Source organism: Mus caroli, unplaced genomic scaffold, assembly GCF_978045245.1.
Source record: "Mus caroli unplaced genomic scaffold, Mus_caroli_1 scaffold_1, whole genome shotgun sequence".
Taxonomy (NCBI): domain Eukaryota; kingdom Metazoa; phylum Chordata; class Mammalia; order Rodentia; family Muridae; genus Mus; species Mus caroli.
In genome coordinates, this window is record NW_028227256.1 from 152,209,200 (window position 1) to 152,223,189 (window position 13,990).

Genomic DNA, 13,990 nt, shown 5'->3' on the forward strand with positions numbered 1-13,990 from the left:
TTCTGCCCTTTCTCTGTAACAGTGAGTTGGTCCCTTCATTACTTTTCTATCTCTGTATAAAAATTACCCCAAACAAAAGAAACTTAAGGAAGGGTTTGCTTTGGCTTGTAGTTTGAGGAGGGTCTAGTCTATCATGGTGGCCAAGTCACAGTGGCAGAAGCTTGAAGCAGCTAGTCACACTGTATCCACAGACAGGAACTAGATAGACGATAACTGCCCATGCTTATCTCCCTTTCTCCTTGTTATGCAGTCTAGGACCCAAGTCCAAGAAAGAGTGCTGTCCACATTTATGTTGGGTCTTTCTACTTCAATTAATGTTATCAAGATAATTTCTCACAGTTAAGCTTATGCCTCCTCAATGAATACAGATCTTATTGACAGCCAATGCTGAGCAGCACACTTAATTACAATGGTTTAGCAATTCTTATCTTTGTAATTTCAACAAGTTCAAGTCCCACTCCATTCCCTGGAGAACTGATATCAATGACTAAAAACCCCTATTCACCCAACTCTGTTTAATATGGGTAAGGACAGCTAGCCATACAGAAAATAGGCTGGATGCCCACAGTCAAACAGGTAGCAAACAGCATAGTGTATGAGCATGGATTTACATACCCATTGCTACCCAATCATTAATCACTATGCTTTGCTGACTCACCAAAGAGAAGAAAAAGCCACTATTCAACAACAATACATTTAAATGTATCTGTATCTATAAATCACAACACCATGCACACACTTTATAAAAACTATTCTGTGATATCTACATGTAGAAAACATTATCTGAGAACAGCCAGTTCTGGACGGGACCACAGATTTGCTCATCCTTTACAATAATTCCAGGAGTTCCCAGAGTCCCAGGACCCCCATGTTGAACACTACTGGAATGACTGGTGAACCGTGAGATCCAATTCTGCTTTAAGTTTACATGACAATGGTTGTAAAAATTGTATCCCAGGGAAATGTGTTACTGTTTGGCTTCTGTGTGGTTTCATCCCGGTAATTGCTTGGGGAAGCTGAAACCACAGAAGTTCCTCCCTCTTTTATTTGTAGAACCACCTGGTTAAACCTTAGTGGTTAAACCCTGGTCTGATCAGAGCCTCTGTATGAGGAAGAACCTTGTCCGAATTTCTTCTGAGATACTTAGCTTACTGAAGGACTCAAATGTCCAAGTTATTTCAATAGACAGAGCTCTAAGAGAGAGAGGAGAGAGAGAGAGAGAGAGAGAGAGAGAGAGAGAGAGAGAGAGAGAGAGAGTGTGTAAGCAAGCCAGTTGAATATACTCCTGGAAAAAAAAAAAGAGGCCATGAAATATAAGTGGTCAGCAGAAAAAACCAGAGTGAGAATTTAACTGTTCCTGTGTCTATCCTCACAGTCGAATATGAAGGACACAACTGGGAGGTCTGCTATATAATAACATCATACTTAGAAAGGGAATGGGTAGGTTCCATCTCCAATTCTCAAATGGAAAGTGGGGAGGAGGTAAATTACAAAGCACTCTGAGTTCCCCACAAAGAACCCCTAGATCACAACATGTTATATTTATCGTGGTTATTAACAAGAGTTCAATTAGGATCCAGATTCAGCATCATGATGTGTCATGGGGAAGGAGCAGAGAGAAGAGAAACATCCCATAAACAAGCATGTGGGTTGGCTTGATCTTTTGACTATTGTTCTATTTGGAAAATAAAAAAATCATAATAATCATATAGCAATGTTCTCAGCAAAGCATTTTTAAAATAATTTCTCTGTTGAATGCTGAAAATAAAAGCCCACACATTCATCAATTCTTACCCATTATTTGAATCAGTAGGAGATGCTCAAAGCATGATCTTAAGAGGGCAGGAACTAAATCTCCACTCTGGGAAGGTTAACAAGTCTTCAGAATGCAATAGGCTAGATTGTATGGTCTAGGATGGGTTTTGGTACAACTTCAGTTAGTGAAACAAAATTATAGTTGAGGGCCAAAGTTGGAAGGAGGAGACAAGGGGGAGGAAAGGGATTCTTTGGGACTTAGTTCTGAGTAGACATGGAATCATTCAGTGATATTATTCTCTTCCCAGAGAACAGCACCCCTGCCTGATGCTCTGTTCACCATCCTGGTTAGAGCCCCTTGGTGGCTTCCCATAAAACATTCCTTTCTTCCTCTAGGTCACTGTCACCACAAATACCCTAGCAATCTTATTCTTTCCCAGTTGTGCTTGGTGTGCCCTGTGTCCAGTCCTGCATAGGTGCCCTCCCCTCTGCCTAAAGCTCTCTTCATGCCTCCCCTCCTTCCCCTTCCACTGTCTCAGTCTCAAGACCATCATTATTTCCTTGATCCCCCTTCCTTCAGTTTGGTCCAGGGTCCCAGAGCTCTAACACTTCTCTCTGCTTACTCAGTATACCTCTGTGCTTCCGTTTAAAAATCCATCTCTTTCCTCCTCTAGACAGCAAAGTCAAAGACAATAGAAACTATCTCTGTCCAGTCCTGAATCTCTAGCAGTCCCCTCTCTGTTTGAGTATGGGATTGCTCACCTCTTCCTTTTCCTTTTCCTCCCCTCCAAACTCTCAAAAGTCACCTTTCTCTTCTTGTTCAAAAGTCTAAAAATGGGTGTCCATTAGGCTTAAGCCTCAGTAGGTGAGGTCACAGAGGGGCATCATTCTGGTTGTCTCCTCTCACTCAACAGCAAAGTCACCCCCAAGCCATGACAGTTTTAGCTGCAGCTCTCCATGTCCAGTCAAGTGGCTTTGAGGTTAGGAATGACTACAAAGGTCTGGCTGAGCTCTGGAGGGTCATGGTGCAGGATGTCCCTTCCGCAGTGATGTAAATTACTGCAAAGGCATGGCTGATGGGAACTGAAGTGTGAAGCAGTCGCACCTGTCACTCTGGCTCAGAGTCACTGTCCCAGATCTGCACAGATGGAGAAAAGCCACGGCCTTGAACCCCTTCCCTAGCTATCCTGTCACCAAGGCTCAGGCAGCTGACAGGAGAGTGGCAGCTGTGAAGGTAGGAATTGAAAGAAAGACAAGGAGGAAATAGGAACTTAGCTCCTTTCTCTGCAAGGGCTGACTGGACATTACTGCTGACAAAGCAGGCTTGTCTTCTCCTTCCTCTGTGGGGCCCCTCTGACCTGTAAGGGCTTTATGAGAAGTGGGGGGAAGGGAGCCAGAAGACAAAGGAATAGGAAGACTGGAAAAATGGAGCTCCAGAGGAGGCAAAATTCTCATTGTTAATAAAATTAAAAATGGAAGCCTCCATTTCAACTTTTACTCTTGGAATTTCTTTGTTGTTCATGCTAATAATAGCTATGGAGGACTTCCCCAGTGTTGATAAAATTAAATATACTACTAAAAAGAAATGAGAGCTAACCTATTGTTCAATTTTGTCTTGGCACAAAATGATAATAAAAGAAACTTTTAACAGCCATGGTATCAGAATTTGCAATAGTTTCAGTGAAACTGTTCTCTTCAGTTACAAGTATAAGCAAGAGGGGTTGGCTATTCAGAAACACGGCCTTTTGAATATTCTTAGTTATAATCCTTTGACTTACAATGCTCAAAGCTCTTGGTTTGTACTGAACAAACTACCCTCCGTACCCTGGCTCATACATCCTACTTTGAAGAGCCTCGGCAAAGCACTTAGCCAGTTGTACATCAGTTTTCTCTTCCGTGAAAAAGTTGGACAAATTTAACATTCTCCCGGATATAAAGTGCAGTGACTGTGGCTGAGTAACTTGGTCTTCCCTTGCTTTTATTGACTCTCCATTACACCAGCCCACCCACTTTTTGTCTTCTGAAATCTAGGCTGTCTCAACTCACCCTTCCCTTTCAAAGCTGCTCCATAACCAGCACATGCAATACTGCCTGACTTCACTGACATTAAACAGTGCCTCGTGTCCTAACATTTCACGCTGATGCATTTATACTTAACCGTGGACTATATTTACAACACAGACACGAGTTACAATGTCTACTTAAGGGAGGAAACGTATTTTATCCACAGAGTGGAAACACGAACACCCCCTCTAATGTTTACTTTGTATTCGGAGTCTATAGAATGAGGTCATACATTATACCCTCTACTATGCCAGCACATCTCTACTTTCCCTGCCCCTCACTCCATCACTCACATATTCATGCCCAGGAAGTGAATGGCACAGGGTTGGGAGTGGTCTTCAGAGAATACATTGGACACTGTTTCTGTCTCCAAATAAATATACATAACATAAACATAAATCCAAGAAGAAAAGCCCCAGACCAAATGTCCTTAGTATCACCAAGCATCCCCTACCTCCTCTACTTTAGCCTCTTCTTGTGTGACACCATAAGCTAAATTCTTGACTACACTTCCACCAATGGGGACAAGAAAAAGCCTTTTGAGAAAAGAAATTTAACACCAAAACTTTGCACATGGAATACAGATGGTGCTCAATAAATATCTGTTCAGTGGACTAGTGATGTATCTCATCAGAAAGAAAGAAAAAAAGACAGTTATGCACGAGAAAAATTTGCCTACTGAACCTATGTATAGTCTGTCAAGTTCTAACTGGCATTCTCATTTGGAGCCTCCCTGAATGTACCGAATTCAGAAAAGACCTTTAAGTTTAATATGTAGCCTACCTCTTCCCCTGAATGAACCTCTTCATTCTAAAAATAAAGAATAACAAGCAAAAATCTGCATCTGAACCATATCTCTCCCATCATACAACTGGAACAGAAATACTGTTCTGATAAAAGTAGCTGCTGCATGGACCAGTAACTGTAGTGCTCCCCCAGTATGGAGCACTGAACATAGTGCCAGGGAAGAGGAGGAGACCTGCCATAGAAGCAGCTCCCAGCTCTGCTCCAGGGGAAAATTTCAAAAGGAGTGGAGGCCAAGAACTCACAGACCTCCCCACCAGCAGTACTAAGGACACCAGGTTCCTAGGCTCCTGTTTCACCAAAGCTGGGAAACGCAAAACCCCTCATGTCTCCTCTCTCAGTGTCAGATCCCCATCTACAAAATTATAAGCTCCCTGCCTCCTCCCTCTACCCAGCCTTTCTTTCTCCCACTTCTGGCTTTGGCCCACCCACAGCTAAAAGGGTGCGTAAAAGACAAGTCGCTAAGATCCCAGGAGGCTCCCTGACATGATTTGCTATATAAATACCCAGGGCTATCACGCTATTACTGCGGGGATTTGAATCGGGCTGGGGGCCCCTGGGGCTGCATAAGCAACACCTCCCCCACACTTTCAGCACCAGAAAGACAAGGCTCCCAGAGGAAAACTGTGCTTTCCTCGATCTTTAGCTGCTAGGGAAACTCATGTTAGGGCAGCCTTCTTACAGAAACCCTCTAAAAATACCTATCGATGTATATTTAGCTCCAGATATCATCCTCCTACAAACAGGCTTTGGGCTAAACCACTCTGTGTATGCCTCTGGCTGGTAGCTGAGGCTGCAGGATGGCTGGTCCCCGCTCCTCTGCCGCATTCCCCTGCCCACGATTTCCTTTGTCTTCTCTCTCTCTCTTCTCTCTCTCTCTCTCTCTCTCTCTCTCTCTCTCTCTCTCTCTCTCTCTCTCTCTCTCTCTCTCTCTCTCCCTCCCTCTCTCTCTCTCTCATAGGTTATATACTCATTCCTTGCAAGCTGGAGCTGAAGACGCAGAAAGCATCCACTTCTCTTTGCCATGTCTTTCCTGAGAGGTGATCCCAGGGTAAAAAGAATTTTTAAAAAACATGTGCAGCGTCCAGAACAGAGTTAGAAGTAGGATTCCACCCCCAGCTTCAAGTCTTCAGGGCTCTGCTGCTTCATATAAATGCTCTTGCATGGATTAGGCTGGCTCCTGTTGACCTCTACAGAACTGTCTCTCACTACTGGGTTCTTAGGAATATCCTCTGTCTCTCTCCTCGATTCCTCACCCCCAAACATTTATATATCCACCCCTTTGTGCAGCTCAGTGCTGTTTAAGGGTAATCTCTTTCAATAAGCTCTCCCAAGAGACAAGTCTGAAGCCCTTCTTCTGAGTGCTCATGACATGTAGACTCATTGTCCTGGTGAGAAATATGTGACCTAGCCTACCCACACCTAGCAAGGTGCCAAAGACTGGGAGCTAAGTAATGTCTTTCAATAGCTCTTAAGTGGCTGTCTGAATCTGGTGGCAAGAACCTTAGCAGAAGCGAAAGGTTTAGAGACAGTCATGAATACTACCATTCTTGTACTACACATCCACTCAAACAGGTCATAGCTCCACTGTCCAGTTGATCATCATGACACCAAAGTGTGTGCTGAGCTAGCTGATGTTTTTAATGGTGTCTTAGTGAGGGTTTCTATTCCTGCACAAACATCATGACCAAGAAGCAAGTTGTGGAGGAAAGGGTTTATACAGTTTACACTTCCATACTGCTGTTCATCACCAAGGAAGTCAGGACTGGAACTCAAGCAGGTCAGGAAGCAGGAGCTGGTGCAGAGGCCATGGAGGGATGTTCCTTACTGGCTTCCTTCCCCTGGCTTGCTCAGCCTACTCTCTTATAGAACCAAGATTACCAGCCCAGAGATGGCACCACCCACAAGGGGCCTTTCCCCCTTGATCACTAATTGAGAAAATGCCTTACAGTTGAATCTCATGGAGGCATTTCCTCAACTGAAGCTCCTTTTTCTGTGATAACTCCAGCTGTGTCAAGTTGACACAAAACTAGCCAGTACAAATGGGATCATACTCAAGACTAGCTCTGTAATATCATCAGGACTGAAAATAAAGATTCCTCAAGTGTAATAGGAACAACATACAGGTCACCACTGGGCCTGAACCTAAGGATGTGCAGAGGAAATAAAGAGAGAAGCTTGAATGTCTTCAGTGGCTGAAGAGCATCCCTAAGATGCTAATAGCATCTCTAAGCTCAGAAGATACAATGGCCCAGAAAAGAAACCCAGACACTAAAGGCAGACAGACTGAGTTCAAACTCTGCTTATCATATAGAACTACCTTCTTTACCTACAGGAGGTCTGGTCCAGGACCTCCAGAAAGCATGAAGAACTACAGCTAGTACACAATTCTACACATCATGACTTTTTCTACAATCCATACCTACTTGCCTATGATAACATTTACTTTATAGTTTAGACACCATAAGAGATTAATAGGACTAACTAATAATTATAATACAAGTTACAAAAACGCACTGTAGAAAAATTGCCAACATGACTACATTCACAACTGGGGCCATTATGAAATAAAGTAAGGAACACTGGAGCACAGGTTTTGCAATACCTTGAAAGGAAAACCTGATATCAGAGGGGCAGGTATATACATGCATTGTGGACACCCTGGACAATGAGATGGTTCATGTCTCTGACAGGATAGTAAGGAATGGTCAGAGATCTTACCATGCTACTCAGAAGGGAATGCCATTCAATACTTAGGAAGTGTCCACCAGGCTGTGGTTGACCACAGGTAATTGAAATAGTAGGAGGTTAAAATGTGTGTATAGGAAAGCATTCACTTGGATAGAAGCACATTGTTAAAATTTTCTGTGCCTTAGATTATTCATCCCTGAAATAGCCTGGGGAAAATAATTAAACCTAATACTTCTTATCTAAGGTGCTACTTTTATGGATTAGAAATATCACCTGTAGAATGTGGGCTTTAGCCCAGGGTTAGCTACATGCCAGTGTTATAGGACAAATGAGTGCTGGCTTCTCCCTGCATTCCACCCAGCTTCCTCTAGAGGCTTTGATCACTTCCCAAGGAGATAGAACAGAGAGCCCAGTATTTCTTATTAGCCTGGAGTACAAACCCTCAGCTTCATTTCCCTAACAAAATAAGCTAGGCAGATGGAGTTGTAGACACAAATCCCAGTGAGACCAAAGGGAAGGTGTAAGGACAGTCTCTCACTGCTCCAGGCCTAGGCCTCGCTCACCACTCTTTTTGCATCCTGTAGAAGGTGTAAGACTTTGGTGGTGGAACAAGTAATATGTCAAAATTTGCAAGCAGTAACTATATACCAGACTCTGGGCATACAGAGATGAACAAAAGTCATAAAGCCCAGATGTCTCCCAGTTCCCTGCTCTTACAATGGTTTAGAGATGCCTAAGTTTTTATCATCTCCTATCATTCTCTATATATTTAGGTAATAACTTCCTGTTAAGATTAACATATAATAGTATTTTAAGTAATATAGAATATTCCAGGTGGCCTAACAAGAACATAAAGCCTCCAGAATTATTACCAATTCAAGAGCAATCCCACATCGTAGCAGACAAAAGTTTGTTTCAGCAGAGATGAGAATTAAACTGATTTGGTATTTCTCGGTCAACAAGATTTGTCTTGTTGAATAAGCAAATGGATGAATGAATGAGTGTCTAAACAAGCCAATTCACAAAGAAGTCAGCTGGATCTTTTGATCTACTTGTCAGGCACCAAACAGCATTATTACATCAACAGCTGACTTCCTTTGCCATAGAGCAAGGCGCTGTATTGCAAGCTCACAGACTGAAGTCTCAGAAAGCCACACGAGAGCTTGCCCTCTTCAAACTCCAGTTGCAGCTCCCGCTTTGAGTTGGAAACACTTGTATGATGATCTGCAGCCCTGCTATGCTCCATCCTCTGTTTCTAGGGGGCCAAAGGAATATGAATTATGGAGATCTATGAATACAGAGCCTTGAGTTAGCAGAGGTCACTGATGGTACGAGAAGGAAGAATGTTGCAGAACGGGCATAGAGGCTGAAGACGTGGGCTTCAGTTCTTAGATCGGTGGTTCTCAGCTTTCCTAATGCTGCAACCCTTTAATACAATTCCTCACACCGTGGTGACCCCGCCCCCAGCCATAGAATCATTTAATTGCTACTCCATAACTGTAATTCTATTACACAATTATGAATTGTGATATAAATATATGTGTTTTCTGATGGTCTTAGCTAGCCCTGTGACAGGGTCATCGACCACCCCCAAGAGGTCACAACCCACAGGTTGAGAACCACTGTCCTAGATAGTGTCTGCTGTTTAGACACATGCCCTCTATGAGCCTCAATTTCCTTGTCTGGAAAATGAGGACAACAAGATCCTTACTGTAATCTAAAGTCTCCCTGAAATGCCCCAGTTGAAATTTAAGCAGTTCCTGTGATGTAGCAAGACTGGTGGCTTTCTAAGGTGATTTGGTCATGCAGACACCTCCCTACGGCATAGACTATATGCTATAACCAGAATTGGTTACTTATGACAGAGGAGCAGATGCCTACTAAAAGGGTGAGCTTGGTTAGTTTCTTTCTCTTCTTCAGCATATGATGTCATTGGCTTTGTGAGGACACAGCAAGAAGGGCTTCATCTCTTAAGACTTTTCAGATACCAGAATTGTAAGATATAAATCTTTTCTGTTTAAAAAAAAATTTTAAACACACAGTGTCTGATATTCTATAGTAGTAGAAAATGGACTCGGACAGCCCTTTTATGGGTTTATAGGTGAATATATTAAATGACTGACTTAAACCATGCACATCTTCAACTTACGTGCCTAAGGATACTAAGAATACTATGGAAGGTTAGGGGTGGCAGGCAGAATGTGGGGACTCCAGCTCTCCCCCCCCCAAATACTTGTTTCTTAGCAGCAGGCTAATGATGACAGGTCTCGTGCTGAGCCAGCTGTGTGATTCTACAGCACCCACCCTCCTGCCCCCGACCCTCCCGCCCCCCACCCACCACCAGAACCTAGAACTAAGATGTTATGCAGTCTCAACCCCGAAGTATCGTGTCATGCTCCAACACTGTCAATCCCTCTGTGCACAGGAGTAGAATGTGAGGTGACACCTGAAGACAAGGTGGGAAGGAAGTGCTGTCAGCAGGAATAACTCTGGATGCAGGTGTCAAGAAGGAGAAAAAAAAAAGGAAGATTGTGAAGATTGTGTGGCCAGGAGAGGGGATACATAGAGTGGGCTTTAAAAATAGAAACCCTGCATCAGAGAGCATTCTCTAACCCCCAGAATCTACCACCAGAAAGCAAGTGATAGTAAGAAAATGATATAACATCCTGGGTACTGGATAACTCATCTCTGCAGTCTGTTCTGCCCACCTCACAAGTTGGTACTGCAACATGTGAACTGAAGTTAAGATGCCATAATTGTAAAATGTCCCTAGTTTAATGCACCACTGAGAAAAAGAGAACACCATCAATACTGCCATGCTCCAAAGATGGTATGCCTCCTAGCAGCAAAGCAAGGTGGTAGGTGACTGTGCAAATACAGACAGTTCAATTACCCATTCCATTACAGTGCTTCAGAACCTCATCCCTCAACAATCAAGACTACAGTGAACTGTTACCTGGAAACCATCTACGTGTGAGCTGAGAAGAGCTCCTGCATGTTGGGCTGGAGGTGAGATGGGGTCAAGACTTAAAGTCTTGTTGGTTCAACTAGGAAGTACCCATAGTCAAAGTTACCCAGAGAGCCATCCGTGTCTGAGAAACCACCAAGAAAACTGGGGAGACAGCACAAACAGGACAGTTGACTTGGCCAAGTGCTAGAACTCCCTGGAGATGCAGGTGAGGAATGGGCATCTTCTTAGCTACAGCAGCAAAAGGGCCTGGCTGGTTCCCGTAAATCTGCTCCTTCAACGGTGTCGACAGCCCTTATCAAAGTTCATATTGATCTTCCCTAGTCTGATCAGATGGAAAGGGTCTTTCACCTCCCCTTACACATCAGAGTCCCCACTTCCCACACCAGAACCACCAGATTCCCCCTGCTAAGTACAACTGTCTCATGGTACCTGGAGGAGACTGGGTCTGAGACTGTGGATGTCGAAGTTTACACATGTTCACATATGTTATATAACATGTCATGTTACTAGCATAAATCGTATGCACATCCTCCCTTCTGGATGCTTTGAATCATTTCTACATTACCTACAAGACTATGCAGCACAAACACTATGTAAATATTAGTTATTCTATACTGCTTAGGGCCTAGAGATAAGAATGAGAAGTCTTTTTCAGGCTCACTACAGATGTATTTTTCCCTAAATATTTCCTATCCACGCTTGACTGGATCTGCTCAGAAGCCAAAGATACAGAGAACTGACTGCACTTCAGCCTGTCAAACTGTCTAGTAAAGTGTGGCATCTAAAAGATGTATGTTAGAGCATCTTTAATAATTATTTATCATAGCAAAAACCAGAAAGCAATCTAAGTGTCGAATAACAAGCAGAAACAAGCAACAAGCTGTGTGTATCCACTTAACAAAGTGTTCATCAGTCACCACAAAATTTCAGCAGAGTACAGAATGATGTGTGATATGCTCATCATATATTGAGAAAGGCAGCAAAATTACAGACATCCAAAAGAAAGCTCCCTTCGCTTTAAAGGGATGGAAAGAGATGCCATAAAAGCCAGAAATTGCTCTTAAAATCAGAAATTGCTTTTAATCAGTCAGCAAGGATTTTTCTCTTCTGTTTTTTTTTTTCTGTATTTTTAAAAATCAGTATATGACAGTTTAAAATAAAATGAGTGGCTTAGAACAGAAACTTCAAATGTTTTCAGTGCATATAACATTGAGTAGGACCAATTACACACACACACACACACACACACAACATGCTACCCTTAGAAACCATGTGAAAGTCCATGATCCACACTCCTGCTGACTATAAATGGCAAAGACACTACTTTTTTGCAGTGGTATCAGTGACTGAAGATGAACAATTGAGAAAGAGGGACATAGAAGGCTTCTATGACAACCCCTAGCCCCTCCAAAAGTAACAGCCTAGACAGAAAGCCATCAAAGAGAACTCTTTAAAAATGTGATAAAAATGCTGAAGTGCAGCTCTCCACTTTGAAGAACTGAAGACTTCTGGTGGGTGTACAGGTGGGAAAAGGACCCTGTTTTCTTTAAAGGACTGGCCACTGGGAGTCTGACCATGCTCCAGCAAGCATTTGAGCAACACAAATTGAACTTGTTTTGTTGTTGTTGTTGTTGTTGTTGTTGTTTTATTCTTCTCTTCTTTTTTGGGGTGGGGTTGGGGAGGCCATAAGGATAGGGGTCTAGACAAGGGAGGACTGAGAAGTAAGTTTGATCAGGGCACACAATGTGAAATTCACAAATAATCAGTAAAAGTATTATGAAAAAACAAAACAAACACTAATATGATTTCAAATGAAATAAAATAACACGACTCAAGTTCTCACATAGGACTTTTCCAATACAGTATATTTTACTTACTTTAGAGACATTTAAAACATTATTTCAGTTGCTATATTTTCTGTGAAAATATACTTCTGTGATACTTTATATACTAAGTAATATTTAAAATGTTGCATTAGAACCTTTTTTTTTGTGGAAAATGGTCTACAGAAAATCCTTTTGTAAGGCAGTGGATACTTTCTAAACATGAACATTCAGCCCTGTTTATCCACTACCCATACTGAGGCTGGCTGCTTGTAAGCTGTATTCTAATCAACTATACCTTCAACTATGTCTCTTTCACTCAATTACAATTGGCCTAAAAGCTAAAAATGTGAGCACTGTGTCTGTGTTAGAAGACAGTGGGTAGATTCATGGTTTCCAAGCTCAGCTTCTCAGTCTTAACCAACTCCCTACATATTTTCTTTTTCTTCGTGTTTTGTCAGTCACAGTGGTGGCTACATAATCCCTCTCTTCAGTGTCCCATGTCTTTGCTTGTCCTCACCAGAGAGTTGGGCACCTAAGGATGGAAATATCTATGCCAAACACTTAATCCTCACCTATGCAAGTTTACCCTTCTCCCCAGCAAGCCCTGAAAGACAATGGCATCAAAGACTCACAAGCCACAGAAATCCTGGGCACTATTCTTATCACTCCCAGTGCCAAAGCCCATCACATCTGCTGCCAACAGTATTGGATCTACCCATCATCATCATACATCCACCCATCGTCATATCCAAAGGAATGATGTTGCAAATATTCACCTAAATGAATCGCCACCCTATATGTGCCTATAACACCAGAGCAGTTCCAATATATACTATAATAAGTTCTAAGGAATGTTTTATCAAGTATTTTCATGTGATTCAATTTTATGCCATCAATAAATCCACAAATCATTAATTCTGTTCTCTTAACTTTTAGTTCAGAAAAACATAATTGGAATCTTCTCCAATCTCCCAAAGAAACTACATCCAAGCATCTTTTGACTGATCTCTTGGGATGACCCCTTCCCTAGACACAAGCTGCTTGCTTCAGTTAAAAGGCTCCTTCCTGGAAAAGTAGGTGTTGAGCAATCAAGCAAGTATACAATGGGACGTCAGGCACCCCTGAGAGTCCATGATTCTATCTAATGCAACATACACCCAACTCTTCCAAGAATGGTTTCTTTATGGTCTAGCTCTATGGAGACTCTCAGCCTTGATCTTTTTCTTTGGTTTCTACTGTACATTCTGATCTCTGTCCTCTGTGTGTTCCTTGTACCAGCTACCTCATGTCACCATGAGCCTCCCAACACACACACACACACACACACACACACACACACACACACACAGAGCAATAAGGAAGGAAGCAAGAAGCAAGACTCACCCACTAAGGACCACGATGAAGTCCATGACATTCCAGCCATTACGGAGGTATGAACCCTTATGGAAGATGAACCCTAGAGCCACAATTTTGATCCCAGCTTCAAAGCAGAAGATCCCAATGAAATATGGTTCTGTCTTCTCCTGCAAGGATGAAGAACAGAGCAACAATAGAATAATTATTCTTTGTCAGACACAGGCCAAGGCACACCTTGACCCTCTCCTGTACACCCATGATGACCAGCCTTCTATATGGGTACAGCTTAGGTAACTGAAGCACCAAGAGGACCTGAAACTGCATGGAATACACAGAGTAGGGAAAGGGGCTGTAGAAATGGACAGATGTGTCCCACCTGGGGATTAGACATTTTTCTCCTGGAAGTCCCTGATGGCATAGCATTGCCCAGAGGAGTTTATTTCTTCATTCTTGGGTCTATACTCTAGCTGGAAACTTCATAGTTCTCATGCTTGGGTCATTTGTGTGGCCACTCGCCCATGTG

At 42.6% G+C, this 13,990-nt stretch overlaps 1 protein-coding gene across 1 annotated transcript in view; it reads right to left on the reverse strand.

The window, feature by feature from the left end:
• The window catches only part of Cacna1e (calcium voltage-gated channel subunit alpha1 E), a 485,686-nt gene that overhangs the window by 290,339 nt on the left and 181,357 nt on the right, over window positions 1-13,990 (reverse strand). Inside the window, exon 5 of the mRNA XM_085842043.1 lies at window positions 13,495-13,634. Coding sequence (XP_085698169.1) covers window positions 13,495-13,634 — 140 coding nt within the window. The remainder of the gene's footprint in view (window positions 1-13,494; window positions 13,635-13,990) is intronic.